This window comes from Fukomys damarensis, unplaced genomic scaffold (genome assembly GCF_012274545.1).
Source record: "Fukomys damarensis isolate Sample0158 unplaced genomic scaffold, DMR_v1.0_HiC HiC_scaffold_32, whole genome shotgun sequence".
Taxonomy (NCBI): Eukaryota; Metazoa; Chordata; class Mammalia; order Rodentia; family Bathyergidae; genus Fukomys; species Fukomys damarensis.
Genome location: NW_022900944.1, coordinates 4,710,547 through 4,732,711, shown reverse-complemented (window position 1 = coordinate 4,732,711; position 22,165 = coordinate 4,710,547). Strand labels below are relative to the sequence as shown.

The 22,165-nt window shown below is 41.2% G+C and overlaps 1 protein-coding gene across 1 annotated transcript in view; it reads left to right on the top strand.

Moving 5' to 3' along the window:
• Unc5c (unc-5 netrin receptor C) overlaps positions 1-22,165 on the top strand; it is a 159,128-nt gene that overhangs the window by 112,978 nt on the left and 23,985 nt on the right. Inside the window, exons 8-13 of the mRNA XM_033757760.1 lie at positions 669-725; positions 2,752-2,943; positions 3,610-3,954; positions 6,955-7,042; positions 16,076-16,244; positions 19,003-19,236. Coding sequence (XP_033613651.1) covers positions 669-725; positions 2,752-2,943; positions 3,610-3,954; positions 6,955-7,042; positions 16,076-16,244; positions 19,003-19,236 — 1,085 coding nt within the window. The remainder of the gene's footprint in view (positions 1-668; positions 726-2,751; positions 2,944-3,609; positions 3,955-6,954; positions 7,043-16,075; positions 16,245-19,002; positions 19,237-22,165) is intronic.

Genomic DNA, 22,165 nt, shown 5'->3' with positions numbered 1-22,165 from the left:
TCGAATGATTTTCAAATAAAAAACATCCAGTTTCCATTGCATTGACAAACTACTCAGTCCCTGGGCAATCCGTATTGGATTCCTATTAAGTGAAAGGGATAAGAAACAACAGAAAATCCAAAAAGTGGATTTGAAAAGCAGGGGAGAGGTGGTCATAGCTCAGCGCAGTAAATGGGTACTTAACCTTTGACCAATGACGACAGGTCTTCTTTATTTCTATTAGGCCAAGACCAAGCTGTTATGATTAAATAAGAAAGAAGAAAACTGTTTAGAACCTTGCCAAGTATGTCCTGGGAATTAAAGCATATGGCAGGATAAGGGATAAAGATTTTCCTTATGCTAATGACCCTTGATGTCTGAAATAAATTAGATCCATTAGAGGTTTATGCTCAATAAAAGAAAGACTTTAAGCACTCCAAAGTTAGTGACTCGAGACCAGTTTTTGCTCTGAAATTCAATCTGCCTACTTATTAATTCTTAGGCTCCAGAGCAGACAGGGATACAAAAAAAAAAAAAAACTCATAACTCATACTGAACCAGAATTTTAAAGGGCCACAGGTTTCTTTCCCTTTTCTTTTAATTAAACCATTTTTCATGCTTCCCATTCTGTTTTCTGCATTAATTTGATTTTGTTCCCATTTTTGTTTCACTTTTTTTTTCTTTTCAAGGTTTCATTTATCCTATTTCAACTGAACAGAGAACCCAGAATGAATATGGATTTTCTTGTAAGTTTGATGTTTGGATTCTATGTTGCTGAATAATCATTTAACATATATTGCCCCCAGTTCAAGTTTGCCTGTCTTTGGATCACAGATGTGCACACAGAAAACAGGAGCCTAATATATTCTAACATGAAAAGCAAATTAGATTTTCGATGGTGAAGAGAAGAAAGGGTCATTCCAAGTCTCTGCCACCTTCAAAATCTATCAGTCTACCATGTAATGCTTGAGTCCCAGTAACTGAGAAAACATATCATGAAATATGCTGATATAAATAAAGGGCAGGGTTCAAATACTCAAAAGGAAGAGGTTGAGAAAATGCATATCTGTCATGCTAGAAATCATGAATGTTGAATAAGTAATCATTGCCTGGTGAAGTAAAACATTAAGCATTTACATATAATGTTGTGACCAGAGTTTAAAATTCTGTGGCACGGCCCCAAATGAAACCTAGCAAAAGCAAAGAGCTTGGAAAACCACACTCCCACAACCAAGAGCATTTGGAATGCCACTATTTTGTGGAAAAAATAAACTGTCAATATTAATGATTAATGGGAAAGTGAAAATGTTGGAAACTTTGGGAAGGACAATATTTTTAAAAAGAAGAACAGTCCTTTCACAGTACATTTAAACACAAAACACCAAAAGAGATGGGGCAATTTCCAACAGGAAATTTGTTTACCTGCCAGCCTGGGGAAGCCACCATGATGCTAGACTGTAAGTTATCACGTGTGACACTGGCAAAGGAAAGGGCGAGTTAACTTCCTCAAACTAACCACGTGGCTGTGAATCCAAAGAGAGAGCATTGATTCCTCAAATTTTAAGTCACAGGACCCATGCATTAGAATTCTGCCTACCGAAGAACGCCTGTATATATTAAATTGACCATAAAATTTGAGTTGGTTCTTGACCACGTGAAGAATTAAACTGACCCCCTCTTCTACCTTGAGCAGAGCAGCCTTGGTTAACTTTGCTAGTCTTCTGTGGGGCATAGAAGATGGAAGGCAGAGACTTAACACTAGCTGAGTGGTTCTGTGAAGTTTTAATTTTGCTGCTGATGTTTTAATTTGGCTGCTGATATTTTAATTACCAGCTCTTTTGTCTTTTTCCTGTTGAATCAAAGGGGGCTCTGTGCCACCAAGAAAACAGGCAGCATTTATAGAAATTCTTTCCTGTACTTTACCAAGAACTAGGCACTAGTGGACCACACCCTGTCTTAGTTAAAGCTCACTTGGCTTCTGGGGTCATCTGACCATGTTGGTCACTGATCCCGGCCTGTATCTTCCCCAGTGCACTTTAGAGCTATGTGTATTCCAGGAATGAGAACCTCACTGTATCTTCCACAATGGTCACTGCGAAGCTCAGAGAAACGCTGTACCTATACCAGAAGTCTGGATTTTGAGAACATCGTGGTCTTAACTTCTGCCCCCAAGACTTGGGCCTTCTGAAAGCACATCGTTCTAGTGCAGTGTTTGCTGCTAATATTTACTTTGCTTAGTTACACCATTCCCACCTACCCCTGCATTGAGTTAGGAGAAAGTAAGAAGAGAGGTAGGGAAAGTAATTTTATGACCTGGAATGAAACTTAGGAAAATATTCTAGTTCAATAAATATATGGACTCAAAACAGGCCATGTATTTCTAACAGTGTTCATGTTTTTTAAATAACTATCACTGAGTTCAAAAACTCTTCTAAACTTTTTCTCCTGAAAGGAGTAATAAACTTATTTTTTTCTCTGTGGGTTGGGATAGTTTTAGCTCTGGTTTCTCTATGTGCCAGTAATAAATGGTCTGTTATGGTGCCCAGCTATAAGATAGATTATCGGGTGGATTGATACAGAGTGCGAAAGAAAAAGAAATCAGAGATAATTTTCCACTGAAAGGCCACAGTCATTTTATACAGCTTTTGAAATAGATTTGAAATTAACCTATAAAAAAGGCAGTAAAAGTCTGAAGAAATTACAGCAATACATATGTGCCCTGTGGGAACTTTCCATAAGTAGTTGGTCCCACATTTCATTCTCTCCCTCCAGCCGCTCCTGACTCGGATGACGTGGCCCTCTACGTGGGAATCGTGATCGCGGTGATAGTGTGTCTGGCCATCTCCGTGGCGGTGGCCCTGTTTGTATATCGGAAGAATCACCGGGACTTTGAGTCTGATATTATTGACTCTTCAGCCCTCAATGGGGGCTTCCAGCCTGTGAACATCAAGGCAGCCAGACAAGGTCAGTGGGCTTCGGCTTCACAGCCTGTGCCTTAGGGGAACCATTTCCCTGTGTGGCTTCAAGCTCGAGACGTTTGGGTTATCCATTTCAGCTAGAATGTAGCTCCATGAAGAGAGCAATTTTCACTGATTCCACTCATTACTGGGTTGGTGTCATTTCACATAACAAATCAGAACTGACCAAGTGCACAAACTCCTTTTTTTTTAAATTTCTCACAGTTTGCTATGTCCTACTTTTTAATTTCTGTCTTTAAAAAATGCATTGATTCATTGGCTGACTTCCTGGTCTCCCTGTCTCCCCTTCTTTGACAAGACATCTTGTATTGCTTTGACTGCAATGGGTTACAGGCAAATCAAATCCAGAACAGACAAGGGAAACCCTTAGCAAACTGACTTCCTCATGGGGCTTATTGTCCGATCCTGTCTATTGAAATAGCCTAATACCTTAGCTAAACATAGAATGAGCTGAGCCACTTGGAAATGGCCCAGAATAAAACAGATGCCCGTCGCCTGTCTGGGGTGTTGTGAGCAGCGCCTCAGAGTCCGCACATTCCCAGGGTTAGCCGAGTGCTTTGCTTCTGGCTCAGAGAGTGGGCAGCACAGTCTGAGTGATGTCGGTTGCCTGAATGGAGAACACAAATGGAATTCTCTTCTCTTTCTGGCTCAGATCTCCTGGCAGTGCCCCCAGACCTCACATCGGCTGCGGCCATGTATAGAGGACCTGTCTACGCCCTGCATGATGTCTCGGACAAAATCCCCATGACCAATTCTCCAATTCTGGATCCGCTGCCCAACCTGAAAATCAAAGTGCACCACAGCTCAGGTGCTGTCACGCCCCAAGATGACCTCTCCGAATTCACATCCAAGCTGTCCCCCCAGATGACACAATCCTTGCTGGAGCATGAGGCTCTTAACCTGAAGAACCAGAGTCTGGCCAGGCAGACTGACCCATCTTGTACAGCGTTTGGCACCTTTAACTCCCTTGGTGGTCATCTGATTGTCCCCAATTCAGGTAACTCATAAAGGTTTAAATGGCAAAGATGTGGCTTAAAACCTGCTCTTTTATGCCCAGTATTTTTTGTTTGTTTTCATTAGACTTTAAAAGTTAAATATAGCCTATCTAAACCAAATCTGCTTTCAATATAAATCAGATATTGCTTCAGACAAAAATGCAAAACCATTTATTGTCCCACAACCAATTCTGCAAACACATCCTCCAGAAATATTTTATTCAAAACTTTCTGTTGGGCTATCATTTAGAACTGTCACTGAGACTTCTTTCTCATAGAACTGCAGCAGGCAACATCAAGCCAGTAGCCCTGGCTGCTGTCACTGTACCTTCAAAGGACAGTTAATTAGGAAACACATCGATGGGTCCACTTTTAGTTTACAAAGGAAGCAAAACTTCAGAACACTAATTTTCAGATGATCAGAGACATCAAAATAGACGGCCCATCTTCATTCATCCTCATTCATCCTCATTCATCTTCTGCTCATTACAGAGTCTCCATCTATAAGGTAATGGTAAAATATTCACGCAGACCTCAGATATACCCACTATGATCCCCACCACGTAGATGTCCTCTTGGGTGTTATTTAGTTTTCAGTTTGTTACGTAGTTTTATTTGCAACTAGAGAAAAAGCCTCATAAAGGTCTTTCATGGTGAACTTCATTGAGTGACTGTCATTGTTGGAAATGATTAATCAATAAGAGCAATGAATTGACAGTGTGAAATAGGCAAGAAAAGGGCTAAAGGTGTAGGGGAAGTGGAAAGGGTCGGGGAAAGGAAATAAGGGAAAAGAAAAAAAAATATGAGAAAATTAAAAAATGGAAATAAAGTCTTTGTAAATAGGGAAGGGAGCAGGGGGTGAAGGGAAGTCAGGGTAAGGGGAAAAAATGAGAACCAAAACCTGTCATATAAAGGTTCAAGAGCCCAATGATGAATGTAACTGTACTACATACCTAAAATGTACCAATAAACTCAACGAGGGAAAAAAACTGAAAAAAAAAATAGTAGCAATGACTTTTCCTCCATGGGTCTTTGGAGGTCTAATAACTTCCTCTCCGAATCTACCTTAGCTCTTTTGGACTAGGTTATGAATATTTCTTAATACAGAAGTAGAAAGTCACTTCATCAAACTAAAGTGCTAACGTCATATAAAAAATATAGTGAAGTGATATACAGACCCATGGTTCTACAGGCCTGAACATGCAACTATCTTTGGTTCTTCTTAATCAGCCCCTCATTTCAATGCATTGATAACATTTCGCCCCACACCTTTTAAAGAAATTTTAATAAAATTGGAATATTAGATAGTTTTTCCTTTCTCTGTACATTTTTACCCAGCTGAGATTGTAAATAGTTTGTTCATCTTTTTCTCCTTAATTCTCATGCTATTTGCATGTATTTAAAATCATGGTATATGTCTATTTATAATAGTCCATCAAATGACTACATCAAAATATATGCTGTTGTTCTTACTTTAAACATTATAATGATTTCTAAGACAGTTCTTTTCCCTGTGATACTCAAGGTCTTCTGCTTTTTCCTTCCCTTCTCTACACCTGCCACTTCTTCATATGTGACAGTATAAAGGTTTCTTAAGCGAAAGAAGGGGAGATAACCTGCTTTAAATTCTTAATACCTAAGAAACGGTGGTGATCGTCCTACACTGTTTCGTTTACCAGAGTAAGACGAGTTCCCCACGTGCGCCAAGCATTATGCTTCTTATACCTACAATTTTCTCGTCCCCTTAACAAAGATGAAGGTACATCTCATGATTCTGCTGTGGGAAAAACACCTGCCGGGGCTTGGTAGCCTCGCATGTGGTCCTCCTCCTCCCACTGCGTGCACTCCGCAGACCATCCTGGACAGGAGCCTGACATTTCACTCCCCTCAGCACCATGGTCCTCGGGTTATGCTCCTTGTCCAGGAGCCCAGGCCTAAGCATCACCAAACAGCTAGGTGAAGACTTTAAGCAGTGCCTCCCCATTCACTCTCCATTTTCTCATGCTTGGGACTTCTCAACACAGTCAGGCAACTTTTCTTGCTGCCTGACACCCACTTGGCATATGCCATGGCCTTGCTGACGATACTTTCATCGCACTAAATTAAACTGAATTTTATTGGAGTAAAATTGTGGAGCAAATACCTTCAGAGTGCGTGGCACCCTGACTCACTCATGATGGTGACTAGCAGTGTAGGATAGTGTTTCTTACGCAGTGTGTCCCAAACCACCATCCTGGGTATCGCCTGGCACTGTACGATAGCAGATCTCCCACTCATCCCCAGACCTTCTGAACCAGAGACTGGGTAAGACTCCCACAAGCCCTCCAGGAGATCCCGATGAAAGCTCAGATTTTCCAATGTTGCTATTAGGCAGTTAGCCTGAATGCAGCTTGGGGCCATGGTCTTCCCAAAGAGCACTAACTAGTGACTAAGTAGTAACCATCTGTGACTGAGATGTCACTTCCTAGAGCTCTCGATTAGAAAAGGGGTGCCACACCGACTCAAACTCTGTTGTGGAATAACACGGACGCCAACCAGGTATTTCAGAATAAATGTGTGTGTTTTGTTTTGTTTGTTTGTTGATAGGCTGAAGTTGGCATTTCCCTACCTCTGCATCTTGGAAGGAATTTTTAAAAGTAGAAACAATGCATCGTTATAGCTGTTTGAAATTTTAATAGCAGTTTTTTTTTGTTTTGTTTTCCCCTTGTTTTTCAAGGAAAACAAAAGTGGAACCGTCTGTCTGATTCCTTAAATAAAACAAGAGTTTAAAAAATTACCTCATTCCTTTAAGTAATTCTGTAACAGTTCACAGGGAACTGTGGTAAGGAGTAAGGCCCATAAGGAAGGAGAGTAGAGCAGTTATGAATATTTACGTCTCTGGAGAAAACAAGGCGGCTGAGGGCTACGTGCTCACGAGAAATCACATCATTTCCCGTGGTTGCTGCAAAGGCAATTCCAAAATTTCCAGGTCTTATGCCATTGCCTGTCTCTTTGCTATTCAGGAGTGAGCTTGCTGATTCCTGCTGGCGCCATTCCCCAAGGGAGAGTCTATGAGATGTATGTGACTGTACACAGGAAAGAAAATATGAGGTAAATATGCTTTCTCTGTTGCACTTGACTTTCTAAATGTCTAACCCGGAGGAGAACTGAACAAGAGAAATAAGAAACAGTGTACTTTTGAGACATAGTGAGTGACGTACATTTTTTTTCCTTAGGCATATAACAGGTCAAGTTTTATTTTTCTTTATCTCAGACACTTCAGATATTTTGGCAGATCTTGAGCATGAGTGGAATGACAAAGACCCTTTTCTCAAAGAGGAATGTGGCCCTTTTAGGAAGCAAAGATTGGGGAAAACGTGATCAAAGCAAAGATTGGGGAAAACATGATCCACAGCTCGTCCAGAGAGATATGTGGGTGGACACAGCAACATCTGTTTCATGTGGTCTGGCTCCAGAATCCAGGCTGCTCCCATCTCAGGGTTAAAGTCACAGGGGATCCAACACTTTGAACCCCTCCTGCCTGCTCCTCCTCCATTAGCCCAGCCTGGGCACTCACCCACAGAGTCCTCCTGTTACTGCTGACTTCCTGCTTTTGTGCAGCACTGACCAGTCCCACAACCAGACCTCTCAGATATGGGTCTAGGCTTGAGTAAAACTAGATGGACTGAAAAGGCTCTGTCTCAAGCACGTCATAATCATAAGGATGAACTTATTTTAAGAAAAAAAAAACAGGCATTTAAAAATCCTAAATTGAATTTGCAGTTTGGCCTCTGACAAATTTTAGGCATCTTTCTTGATTAGTTCCCACATTGAGTGTGCGTGCGGTGAACACTGCCCTGGAAGCCCGAAGGACGGGTGCTTCTGAAGAGTGCTGAGGTCTTAAAATAAAACGCTGTGGAAATGAAGACGCTTATCAAGTACTGACCCTTGCTTGCCCAAGAGGAAAGGAAGTGTTGCTCCTCCCTGAGCAATGAGGGACGGACAGATGGAGAAATGGTTTGTCATTATTATGCATTCTACCTTTCCCCTGTCTTGTCTTCCTCAGAAAAGCGTCCATTTTAAGTCTGCTCTTCAATAGCTGAAAAGCCCTTTTATCATGCGCTCAGGGGGAGATATTGGTATTTATAATCGGTATGACCCAGAACATTTTTTCCTTAGGCAGTGTACTTTCACCTATACAAACAGTAGCCAGACTATGAAAATAATGAAGTTCCATAAGCTTTATTCATGCCTTAAAGTTGAGCAGCAGAGAATCAGCAACAGGCTTGCATTTAGCCACACCAAATATTCATTTTTCTCATCCCCAATGCAAAGCAACTTTCCCAGGCCCTCAGAGCTCGCTTCTTGTGCAGCAGGAGAAAAGATGAGCAAACTTCAAGATCTCTAGTTTCTTTTCTTTTCCTTGTCCAGAGTTGAGGTTAGTGTTAAACACATCACAAAGCCTCTGCCAACATGAACAGTTAGTGTAAACAGAAACAAAGGTGCCTTGCGCTTTTTGTGGAGAAGCAGTGGGGTGCTGGTGGCCTCTGCTTTCCAGGGTGACCATCATGGCCAGCTAAAGATCAAATCCCCAGAGGCTTCTGCAGGTGCGAGCTGAAGCGTGGTGGTGCACTCCCACGCACCTCTTCCCTGCTGTAGTTGGCTCCCTAACCAGGATCATTGTACATTGCAGGTGAAGGAAAGAAAAAACAAAATTGATAATGCTAGACACTTCTGCTTTTAGCTTGCACTGCCTTTGCCTAGAAAGCAAAGGAAATGATGAATCGCTCCCTGCTGTCCCTGCCACCTGAAGCTAGGGGTGCAGGGAGTTGCTCTCTCAAATGTGGTGTGCATCGAAAAACTCCTGTTTATAAAAACAAAGCTGGACAAAGTTCAGGAGTTTTAAAGGAAATAGGTACCTGAGACCGTATCACATGAGAAGCCCAGCCTCCACTATTTTTCTGTGGTAAACTAGGTGCATTTTCCTTGGAAAAGCACAAAGGCAAGAACGCCCTTTAGAATTTAGTAATAAAACAAAGCATTGTGGTCATTTATCCAGCAACTCTGGAAGTTATGACACGCTTCACTTTAATGGCAAAGAAAAGAAGACACGAGGACATCAAAGTGCATAGTCAGGATTTCATAGCCAGTGGCTCAGGAGGCAGAATTCCAACTGTGGTTCACCCGACTGCAAGTCTTCTCTGCGCAGGGATGGCTCCTCCATTCCTCCTGCACAGCAACAGCACACAGACCAGGCCTTGGGCTCCTTACTGCCCTGGGATTTGGATGCATATCTTGCTGTTCACTGAAGGCCCTTCCGATCTTCACAGGACAGGAGATGGCACTATTCTGGGAGGAGATGGTGTGCACATCAGGAGATATGGGTGTTACTTCAAGACATCTGTAGAAAAATTCTGAGCAGTTTCCTCCTCTCTGATTCCTCCTATTGTGTCCCAGACTTGGTGTGCGTCCATCTGGGTGCCATCCAGCTGGTCATCTGCTGATGTGAGCTGTCTGAAGGGGGTGTGAGCTTAATGACATGTGACAACATCGTGAATGTGGCAAGACAGGCCTTGTCACTGCTGAATCTTCTCTCAGAGAAAGGCCAGGTTGATGGGTGGGCAGCCCGGCCAGTCAGGCGGGACTGGTGCTTCTCACTGCAGGGTTTCTCTCTCCTGCTTTCTTGGCTCTGGAGAAATTCCCCATTTCTGGTTTGGGTGTGATGAGAAACTAAAGAGAACATGCAAGGACGAGGCAGATGACGAGTATTACTTACATACACAGCCCCTAACCTGGAGTGGCTACTCAGTGACTGTTTCTAAAGGAAAGACTGAAAATTTGTAAGGATAAATGAGTCAACCACGGTATGAGAGTACCTCAAAAGTCAAAGGCAAAGAGGTCTTCAAGATGGAGGTAGCTGGTGATGATGATACTGAAAACAAAAACACAGAGTAAGAACAATAAAAGGTATTGGATTTGTCAACTACAGGACATCGGTGCCCTTCAGAAAATTTCTATTGGTGAAATTTTTGTAGACATAGCTAAGGTGTGAGTTGGTGACAAAACGATCATACAGATCTACTAAAATGAAATAGTAAAGTATGTGTTAGGATAAAATAGAAGGCTAAATTTTCTTTATGTATGTAATTATATAGGAGATGTTCTGTTTGACATGTTATTGTTTGGAGTTTTGTAAAATAGTCATTGACATTATTTCTCCGTGAAACTCAGAGATATTTCTCCTTTTAGGTAGAGATTCCTTTATCATTCATGATTCCCAAGGTCCTCCGTTTGAAGGAGTCACTATAAAAAGACTAAAGAGAAGAGGTAGTAGAGTCCAGGTGTATGTATGTGTGTGTGTGTGTGTGTGTGCATGCACACACACACACAAACACACACACATAAATCTCTTTCTCTGGATTCTTAGCAGTGTTTAGAAGTAGGATTTATTAAAATCCCACTTACAAAGAAGTTCTCAAAATAATTTATAAAAACATTTCTTTCAATAAAAGGGAAAATATTTAAAGTTGTTGCAAAGAGAAAAACGGGGAAAATAAGGTTGTAAAGATAAGGTAAAGTCAGGTGAACAGTTTGAATGTAAAAGGTTTGATGTGATTCCCCAGCACATTTACTGGCAGCAGGTCATGAATTGGCTCTTTCAAAAGTGCAAAAGGGGAATGTGGGAAGTTAGAGGATTCGCATTTTTATGAGGGAAAAGTATACGCCCAGAAGAGGCTCAGTTGTTTCTTATTTGCTTCCTCATGAAGAAGACATTTTTGTTACTACAAATTGACAATATGTTTTAAATAGAGATTGCAGTGAGTTTCACCTGTTGGTGTCTCTCAGTGGAATTAGACTGTCTAGGCACAAGTATACATTCAGTACAATAATTACACAGGAGCCCCGTGCTCAGCTGTAAAGGCTCAATCCAGGCACAGATTTGCCTGTGTAGAATGGTGGCATTCCCTTCAGAGTGGCTTCCATAGATATTTTTTTTTTCTCAATTGAGCTTTTGGTAGCAAGTGAGTTAGATATTCCCTGTCAATTATGGAGAGTACAGATATTTCAGTTATCTGAGAAGGCGTGTGCTTTAAAAAGCAGCTGAGAACAGAATGGGATTGTCATCCTGGGGGACTGCACAGAAGACACACATCCACAGAAGGTGTCTCACATGGCAGGAGACACCACGGAGGTGCACGGAGGCACATTCTTTTGAATTAGTTTTGTTCTAGCAAAACAGCTATAAAGGCCCTAACTGAAACCCATATATGGCCACGGTGTGAATGAAATGAAATGACTTGCATTTGAGATCTAGCTTTGCTGTTGACTAGCTGTGTCCTTAGGCAAGTGTGTTAGTACCTCAAGATTTCAGCTTCCTCTCCTGGGAAAGAGGTGATACAAATACTCATTCCAACTGCCTTATAGGTGTGCTTTGAGCAACAAATGCAATTACTTATATGGAAGTTTTGTAAATTATACATTTTGAGGTAGAAGTTCCTTTACTGATAATAGCAAACGATGACAAAATATCTTTGATGGGGAACAAACTCTCCATGGGCTTTGACCTGGAGGACTCCGAAACCATCCAGCATTTACTGTGATGTTTTGCTAGGTGGACTTTGAAAAGCCTTTAAAATTTGTATCATTGTTCATTGCTGAATTTCTACTAATTGTTGCATCTATAGCTAATTTTTATCTGTGTTCACTTCTATATCAAAGGCAATTAATATTTATAGATTGTTTGCTTGGATAACTTGGGTAACATGAGACATGAAGAGTGAAACCCTCTGCAAAAATATGAATCAGACTCATTTATTTTTACTATTTTGTTTTATATATTTTTAATATCCTCCTTTTATATAAAAAAGGAAATGTGGATTTAGAAACTGAACCTTTGGTTTCACATAGTTATGTAAATCTTACCTTAATCGCTCCTTCCACTTATGCTTGGAAATATTTCCAATTTTATGCTATTTCTCTCATCTTAAAGCATATAAGAGATTCTTTTTATTTTTATATGTTTTCCCCCCTTGTTAAGAATTCCTCTTTACCACTTCTTGTTTGTTACACCCTTTCACCTCACTGATTTACTGAGCTCTTTGACGCCCATCCCTCTCCTCAGGCCCTACTTCCCTGGCTATCCCCCCTCCAAGAGCAGTGCCCATCAATACTCCATGCCAGGGGTGCCCTTGGAGGTGCCGCCTGAGAGCTCCCCCACTCAGGAGGGATTCTTCTCCTCTCTACTCCAACTCAGCCTGGCTTCCAGCACCAGCTGCTGATGCCAGACTGACAGATGTTTCCAATCCCAACTCTATTGCAAGAGCCGCTTGAAATGGATTCAACTTTAGTCTCTTTCCTCAAAAGTTTAATGCTAGCTTCTCAAAGCACACTTGTGTCTAAAAGGTAATAGTAGTGCTCAGGAAAATATAATCATTGTCAGCTTTTTTCTTCCTCTCCCTTGACAGGAAAAGTAGAATTAAGGAATAATAAAGTCACTGCTTAAGGCAGATAGTGTAATATTAACTATGACACAATGAAAGCAAAACTTCACTGACATTGTAAGAGAAGGAATTTCAGACTGGATAGAAGAAGGACAAACTGAGTTATGGGAAAATGAAAACCTCAGTGCTAAAGGGGAGAGTCATGAGGTCTCAAGCTGCTGCTGATAACCTAGTGATTCCAAAATATAAGTGCATTTCCAATACCTAGCAAACTTTAGGTGTCATAGAGGAAACTTTGTTGATAGTCATAGTGAATGGAGATGATATTAAAAAACCAAGATATTAAAAGAGCTGCTTGATGATAACCTAGTGATTCCAAAATATAAGTGCATTTCCAATACCTAGCTAACTTTAGATGTAATAGAGGAAACTTTGTTGATAGTCATAGTGAATGGAGATGATATTAAAAAACCAAGATATTAAAAAACCAAAAGTAGGAAAGTTTGGAGTTTTTCAACAGGAAGAGACACAGGTTGATGAGATACTAATAAAGTTTTAGAGAAAGAAAAGGAGCAGAGAGAGTCTGGGCATATTCAGGGTAATAAAGGCCAACCTCTGCTTCAGTTTTTAGAAGCGATGTTTGCCAACTATGGAAGCACTAGGATTTGGCCTTGCTCTGTCAGCTCTCCATTAGCTACTGGTTGTGTGGCTGCTGATAGAGGACATAAGTCTCTTGGGCCAGAGACAAAGGATGGTTTATTAGTCACAGCAGTAGCACTACCCAGAGCAGCATCATTTTTGTGGTAGTTTCCTGAGAGTGAGTTCTCCAAAGATAATGCAGAGAGAGTCAGTTGCATTGATACATTTCAATAAAGGCCTCCGGGCCTAGGATACTATGTCTTTTTCTGTTGAGAAGTAGACCTGTGCCAGTTGCTCCAAAGGTTGACTCTGGCTCTGTCTTCTGAGCCAACTGCTCTATAAGCACCCTTGAACAGTCAAGAACATGAAATAACACGAGAAATCCTGAGAAAACTGTCTTCCAACAATGCTACAGATAATAATAGTTGCTATCATCCATTGCTATAAAATGATAGTTGCTATCATCCATCGGGTGTTAAATTAGGGCGAGCCATAGATGTAAACCAACTTTTCAAGGATGCAATAAATTATAGATAACTGTAAAGACTAAGGAAAAATCAATTTTAAGTGGGCACCACAAGTGTAGCAAAGTTGATGTGTTCTTTATTAACATCCACGTGAATGAGATGGAAAGATGTTGCCTGGATATCGTAAATGTAAACAATGGGTTTATATTTAGGTGAACTAAATAACTCAGAAATACTAGTATTAGATGGAAAAGAGGTTCAAGTGGTGTCCTTCACAAGTTCTCTGCCCTGGCCTTATTCTTGTATTACGATGTTATTGGTAATTATAATGGGAGCTTGGAAGGCAGGCACATCTGATCTATAGAGGATAGCAAGTACTTGGAGGAGAGATGGGCATTAAGAGATTTACACTGACATAATGCCAGAAGAGAATGTGTAGGCAATAGCAGATATCTCTGACAAAGTATTCCACAAAAGTGATAGTATACTGTACATATTTTTAGCCTTAAAGAAATTTAATGTATTTGAGTGTTACATTTTGGCCAATTGGGATTCCGGGTGATTAATATATGGACCACTTCTGAATGTAAAAGACTGGCCTGTGTGTGTCTTTTAAAATAATGGTGTTATTTAGTTTATTAAATAACCTTCCTCTGATTTTTAAAATGAAATATGCTGCTCATGACAAAATTGGGTATTTCAGGTACCATTTGAGTGTTAAAATCTTTGCATCATAGAACAGAAATAGGGATAAATGTTAGGTGTTGAATGTTAACAGGTATTTTCACAGGTTTGACTTGTTCTTTCACAAAGCTAGGACATTAGGGAAAGGTACACTTAATACAAATGAATGGGATACGCAACCGAGACCTAAAATCTGGCCTTTGTTTTTAAATATTTAATTTGTTCCTATAAACTTGGTCAATTAAAAATGGTGAAAAAAATTTATGCTGGAATTATAAAGGTAAAGCTAAAAAACTAAATATGAATGTGCATAACTAGACTCAAAAATCTATCATTACAGGCAGAACTACCTGGCCTTAGTCCAAGAGTGGTCAAGTTCAGAATACTTCAAATGGTTAGCTTTACCAAATTACTCAACCTCCTTGCATCTTCCTTGCCTTGTTTTGTAAAGGAAATATTTAATCATAGTGTCTCCATCTTCTCTAACTAGAGCCTGCTAATAATATTTACAAGTAATGGTTTGATTGAGAATAATCTCATGCAGCAATTTTGTAAATGTACTACATATTCCAAATCAAAGGGAAAAGTATTCCTCCTGTAGTGTCTACTTGTGTACTGGGTTCATTTGAAGATGCCCAAATTTAATTAGGACTCTGAAATAATGAGAAATTTCCACATGTAAATGAATAAATATGGGGAGAAACCTGGAAAATGTGCTTTGCCAGCTGATATGGAATAAGAAGTCAGGATGTTTCGTCGCTAGTAAAGAAGATTTTAGAGATTTCATAACAATGTCCAAATAAACAAAATGGGCCAGAAAGCAGGTCAAAGACACATGAAGAGAAATTTCAAGGAAGGAAGACTGTGTCCATTCCATCTGAGAATATTTTGTAAATTTGAGTAGATAAAAAGGCAGCCCTTTGTAGCTGTGGACTGTAATTGTGGATGTGCCTAAAAACTGCAAAGCATACATCGTCTCTGCTGTGACGAGGCTCTTGATTTGGAAAGAAGGGGAGTCCCATGGCCTCTGAGGGCCCTTGTAAGTCTGAAGCCTGCTGCTGTGAAAGCTACCTCAGGTAGAGTCCTTGAGATGGGATGTTAGTTCCAGCACAGACCAGCCCTTGTGAGCTAGGAGTTTTAGGCAACGTGCCCAACACTTTGGGGACAACTTCCTCACTTATCAATTGATATGTTGGATTGATTTATCCATTTGCTTTTAGTTACTTTCTTTAAATGAAAAGAATGGAGGTTTTAAAAATATGCAAGAAAATAAGGAATCTGGATTTTTGAGGTTCTTTCTGCCCAGATTCTCTGAGTGTGAAATAATGTAAATCAAGAGATCTCATTTTATTTAACTCGCTAAAGAAATACAGTTCTATATTCTTTTGGTCATATTTGAAAGAATGAATCTGCTATACTAGTCTGGATTATTCCCTCAAGTCATTTGGACTTAAATTTAGCTCTAGGGTGTCCTTATTCTGAAATGATTTTTTTAGAAGTATTTTTCAGGTAGGCCCTAAAAACACAAAAGTATTTAAAACCCTGTGAGACCAATGGCAAGTATTATCAGAAAAAGTAGTTATGTAACTTCGTAAGACCTTTGTTCTTTCTCATTCCATCCTGAAAGTATCCTTCATGAATTCAGAGGAAGCTACCAAAGGCAGACCTTTGTCTGAGGAAAGCAGATCAAAGAGATTTACTGTTATCATAAAGACCTCCAGTCTAGCAAGATCAAAGTCTTAGTATAAAGAGCATGTCTTCCCATTTATTTCTGTCTTGGCCCCTACCCCCCAAAAATAGCTCCAGGAAAAAATGATTTGAACTGTTTGTACAACTGGAGATCTCAGATCTCAATGAGTACCGACTACATCAGTGCTCTGAAGTGTCACTGAGATGGCTTCTGCTCTCCACAGGCCCCCCATGGAAGACTCCCAGACACTGCTGACCCCTGTGGTGAGCTGCGGGCCCCCCGGAGCTCTGCTGACTCGCCCTGTCATTCTCACCCTGCACCACTGCGCAGACCCCAGCACAGAGGACTGGAGGATCCAGCTCAAGCACCAGGCAGTGCAGGGACAGTGGGAGGTGAGGGACTTCTCGTGGGATGGGGGTGGAGTCCAACGGGAGCCCTCTAGGAGGCCTGTTGTTCTACAACCAAACACGGGTGGGACATAGGTCCCTCTCACAGCCAGAGACAGGCAGATAATCTGATTCCTAAGTGCTTTGTCTTCTGATTGACAGACACACAAAAAATAAGATGGTCAAGGATGAGCTAACTCAGGGAAAGTATACTCAAAAGTCTCAGCCAAGTTCCTTTTGGAATATAGATGCTGTATTTTAGGAAGTGATATTTATTTATTCAGTTAATTCGCAGATAGAGAAATGTTGCAGACAAATAATTAGGAAATAATTCTTATGAACTGGACCTGGTAAAATAGAAATGCCACTAGACTGAGGAAAATCACTGTCACTGTGTCTCTGTATGGCTGATGCCACCATAACCTTTAAGAGACCATGTCTTAAATGAGTTCAGTTCCTTACATCACATCTCTTCACCCGGCACTTATATCTCAGGAATATGTTCATCAAATAATGTCAAGTAGTTATAAAAATTAATGCAAATGTAAATTTACATTAAAGTTTATACATATAAAATATGAACTTATATATAAAGTATACATTATATATGCATATATAAGTATATATATTTTGTATATAAGTATACATTATATATATATATATATATATTTATACACACACATGATTTCTTATGGTATTTTTCTTTTAGCAAAAAAAATTTCTAAAGAGACATATATGAAAATTTAAACCCCTAATATTTTTGGAAAACATAAAGTTAGCAGAGTAGCAGGGCACCCTGGGATTAACTAGATTTTCCTTTCTGTGAACATTTGACTCTTGTGGCCACAAAAAGTAATCATTCCTTGTTAGAGGACCTAAAATCTAGGTTATCTTTAAGTTGAGTTAAGAGCAGACTTAACCAGATCTTACTTTAATTTCATTTAAACTGTAAACTGTTTACATAAAAGAAAAACATCTAAAACCTTATCTGAAATGACTCTCAAGTGTTTGCAAGATTGCCTGCCTGATACTCTGTCATCTCTGGGGTTGAGTAATACGAGTACACCGGCCAGAGTGAACTGAAGATGGACGTTAGAAGGGAGTGTCCTTCTGAGTACTCCCACCATGAGTTCTGAGACTTGGCCACCCTGTGCTTAGCCTAGCCTTCTCAGAGGCTCTGTAACAACCCATCCTGGTGACCCTGAGGTTTGCCTTTGTCCTGCTGGACAGTGCAGCTTCTTTCCAGGTGCGCTTTTGGGCCTGCAGTAAACTCGAAGATACTATGCTTCTTTCTGTTTTTTCCTTTTCAGTGTGAGCTACCTTTGGGGAGAGAGGTTCAGCTGAAAAACTGATTTTACCAGTGCTGTTAAAATACCACTCCTGTCATAGGTGGAACCATACAGCCTAACTAATAACCCACACCCAAGCTGGCTGCTTCTTTTATTGGGGGGGGTACCGGGAATTGAACTCAGGTCCTTGTGCTTGCGAGGCAGGCCACCAAACCGCTGAGCTAAATCACCAGCCCAGTGGCTGCTTCTTTAATAGTTCTCAGTCCCAGAGCCCACATTTATGATGAAACACTCATTCATTCTTTTCAAAAAACCTTTGCTGGCTGCTCCCTGTACACCAGGCCCAGTGAGACACAACAGACAGCAGAGGGGACATACTCCTGCCCCACAGAGATGAAGTAGCCTGTGCAGAGGGTAAATCGTGCTCATGTGTGTGCTTTATTTCTCCCACATGACACTGTATTTTACATTTGAATTCCAACAAGTTGGAAGATTTCTTATAAAGTAATGATCTTCTAGTTTCTCTCAGAAAAGCAAGGTCCTATGTGCACGGGGCCTGCAACCCTGCCCGACCTTGCAGGCCAAGCTAAAGACCGGGCTCCTCGGAGAGGGCATGCTTTGCCACAGGCCCCACTGCTCCTTGCATTGTAGGTCCTACCTGCTTCCTGGTTTGCAGCTCCAGCTCCTGAAGCAGGTACCAGAGCTGGAGCTATGGCCATTGTTTCATGAATTCTGTGCTCGCTCTTTCCGATTATTTATACTTTGGCTTGAGCCATCTGGATGAATCAAACCTGATTGAATGAGTAACCATTTTTCACCCCTCACTTCTATTTATTTTATATATATATATATATTAAAGCTTAAGAGTAGTCTGTTTGTTAGGTTATATGGGGAATAAAAGAGAGAGACATGTAGTACAGACATAGAGCTTGTCATACTCTCTGGCCGTTTGTAGAGGTGGCAAGCCAGATTATGTAGGAAGAACGATATATTGCTTTGAGAAGTAACTGGCCAGTGAATTTTTGAAGAACACACTAGTACAGCATGGTATAATGCCTTGACTTCCCCAGTTCTTTTGAAATATGTAGAGATTTAGTGGAAAAGCACCATTCTGTAATAACATTGGAATAAAGTATGTCTTTTAGATTAAATAAGAAAGGTAAAGATTAAAACATTAAATCCTCAGAAACAGTAATAAGCTCAGTACATTGAAAAAAGGGATAATTTATAAGTGTGTTAGATTTTCATGTAAGTTCTCAGAAGATCAAAAAAGCACTAAATGGCACGTGCATAAAGAACATTATCAGTGTGTAGGCAACGACAGGAAGGGAGTTAATGATTCCGATTAGAAATAGAGGAATCATAAAGAGCAGGAAAATAAAACTGAGGAGAAGAGACCCTGTTTTTCCACTGCCATCCACAGTGGCCAATGTGCACTCAGGGGCTCAGCCCTAGCCCTTGCTCTCTGCCCCCAGGATGTGGTGGTGGTCGGAGAAGAAAACTTCACCACACCCTGCTACATCCAGCTGGATGCGGAGGCCTGCCACATCCTCACGGAGAGCCTCAGCACCTACGCCCTGGTCGGCCAGTCCACCACCAAAGCTGCTGCCAAGCGCCTGAAGCTGGCTATCTTTGGTCCCCTCTGCTGCTCCTCCCTGGAGTACAGCATTCGAGTCTACTGTCTGGATGACACCCAGGATGCCTTGAAGGTAAGTGTCTCCCACCTGACCCGCTTCCTTACCTTTGTGTGGCTGTGCACATCTGGAGGTGCACCTGTGCACACCTGTGAGCTCGTGTGTGCACTCTTAGTGGGTGTAGTTTTAGAAACAGACATATCTTTGAGGCTGTTCTCATATATGAGCTGTTTCCTTTATGCCAATTCCTCTCAAGGGCTACTTTTGTTTGTATTTCTTGGTTTCTTTTAATGAAAAATGTAGAAGAACTTGGTAATGAGACCTGTGGATGGTAAATAATCTGCTTCCATGTTTATCTCAGCTGCGTTCTTCCTATAAAAGAAATTGGCGTAATTGCTCACACTGTATGTTTCTCTTGTGTGCTACTTCATTTATATGCTTTCCAATTCTTTTTACGAGGGCTGTGAAGGAGAGAGTTAGCATTTGACAACAGGCTGCTGCTTTGCAGAATAAATGAGCTTAATTCCTAGTGCAATTATTGCCATTCATTTTATCCCATTGGAAGCTTTAAGGGATATAATAAGTGCCTTTGAAGAAGTTATGATCGGGAAGGAGGAATAAAGGAAGTACACCCAGGATGCAGAGGTAAGCCAGGGGGTGGTAAATACAGCAGCTGAGAAGCAGAGCTCCACTGGAGTTCAGGAGAGACAGGCGTCATCGGCAATGGTGCTGACATTTGAGGTAGGCCCTAGTGGACATTGAGTTTCGACTAGAAATAAGAGAGAGAGAAAACCCCCAAGATTTCTAGGTGGAAGGACTGTGCTGAAGTCCAGGAGTCAATGGTAAGTTTCATCTTTGTTCAGTCATCTTGATGCCAGGATGCCAGAGAGACAGTTCCTGCTACAGGCTGGATCCTGACAGCAAGAGGGGTTGAGATTCATCTGTTGAGTTAATGGAGACTGGAGAAGTGTGCACGGAAGAAAGACATGGTTGAAATAGAATAGAAACATCAGTCTGACTTCTGTGGGAAGACAAAACCAAGTTACTAAGGGGAGCATGACGAGCTGATAGGGAAGTGAGGCAGAGGGAACAGGTGTGAAAAAGTCCTGTTCGAGTGTCCTAAGAGGTCCTGGTGACCCACCCTCAATGCATGGGATAGAGGATCCCAGTTCTACCTCTAAGGAACAATACAGCTTAGGGGCGCAGATAACTTTGGATTGTGAGCCATAGTCAATTCAGGCTGCTGGAAAAAATCCCCGTGGACTGGGTGACTTACTTCTCACCATGCTGAACGTTGGAAGTCTGAGATCAGGGTGTGGTATGATTGGGTTTCAGTGTGGGCTCTTTTCCACTCTGCAGGCTATTGGTTTCTCTGTGTCCTCACAGGTGAGAGGGAGGGCTAGAGAACTGTTTTTGTCAAGACATTCACCCCTTTCACAAGCACCCCATCCTAATCTTCCAAAGGCCCCATCTCTTAATCCCATCACATTAGGTGCTAGGAAGAGAGAATATGAACTTCAGAGGATATAAGGGTCCCATCTGTGCCATGCTTTTTCTTTTAGAATACTGAATTAATGATGCAAATTAGGCATCCATACAGAGATGCCAAGCGACAGTTAAAAACCCAGTGTGGCTTTGCAGCTGCTGACCAATCTCTTCCATCAAGACATTCCCCTTTCACAAGCACCCCATCCTAATCTTCCAAAGGCCCCATCTCTTAATCCCATCACATTAGGTGCTAGGAAGAGAGAATATGAACTTCAGAGGATATAAGGGTCCCATCTGTGCCATGCTTTTTCTTTTAGAATACTGAATTAATGATGCAAATTAGGCATCCATACAGAGATGCCAAGCGACAGTTAAAAACCCAGTGTGGCTTTGCAGCTGCTGACCAATCTCTTCCTGACTCCCTCCCCAGCCTCTTACTTTCTACTCCTAGGAGATGGCTTCTGAGATTCTACGCGTGAGTGAGATCATGCAATATTTGTATTTTGGTGCCTGGAATCATGCTGTATCCCATAAATTTGTATAATTATTATGAGTCAATTAAAGACAAAAATTTAAAAGTAACACAAGAATGCTTCTCAAAAGAAAAGTAGACGTAACTTTCTGAACAGAGCAGATCCTGAGAGAGGAGATCCAGGAACCAACAACATTATATTAATTTTGTCATCCAAAATGATCAGGGAAAACATTCAAAGGGAACAGAGGGGAAAATAATAACAGCAATAGTAAATATTGTTAATAACTTCCTATGTGTCCAGCAAAATTATCAATATTTCACATTAGCTCATTTACCCTTCACACACACACAAAAAATGAAGTCATTTATTCCACCTGACAAACGCAAGGCCTAGGAAGTAAGTCGCTTCAGGTCATGGAGCTATTATGTGCAGAAAGTAGGCTGCACACCCTTGTCACTGCCAGACCTTGACAGGGACCAAGGAAGGAGGAAAGGCAGCCATTAAAGCAGCTGAAGGAAGGTGAGCACTCTCAGAGAAAGAGAGGTGGGAGAAAAATGAGCCAAGGATGCCAGGGGATGGATCTTGTTCTGTCGTGTTGTTTCCTTCTGGAGCTGCCATGTAGAGAAAAGCTCTGTAAAGAAAACTGAGTGTTGCAGGTCGTGTCTGCTGGGAAGCAGGATCCAGAGAGTAGATTGTAAGAGACACAGAGGAACTCAGGGAGACAAGCGAGGAGCCAGTTGCCTTTGTCCATTCCTTATGGTGGATGTGGCCAGGATGGTTTCAGAGAAGGGATGAAACCTAGTCCATCCCTGGACATATTTTTGATGACCAGACCTGTAGGATTTTTGATGTGGTACAAATGCTGTGAACACACAGCTCTGGTGTAAAGCTTTAGGCTATTTCTTTTATACTCTTTGCAAATGTGGTACTTCTAAGGTACTGTCAGGATAAAAACCATGCTAGGCTTAAATTGTTCTTAGTGAAAGCTATATTTGTAGGAAAATCATGGGGCCTGATTAAGGCAAATCTTTTGAACAGTT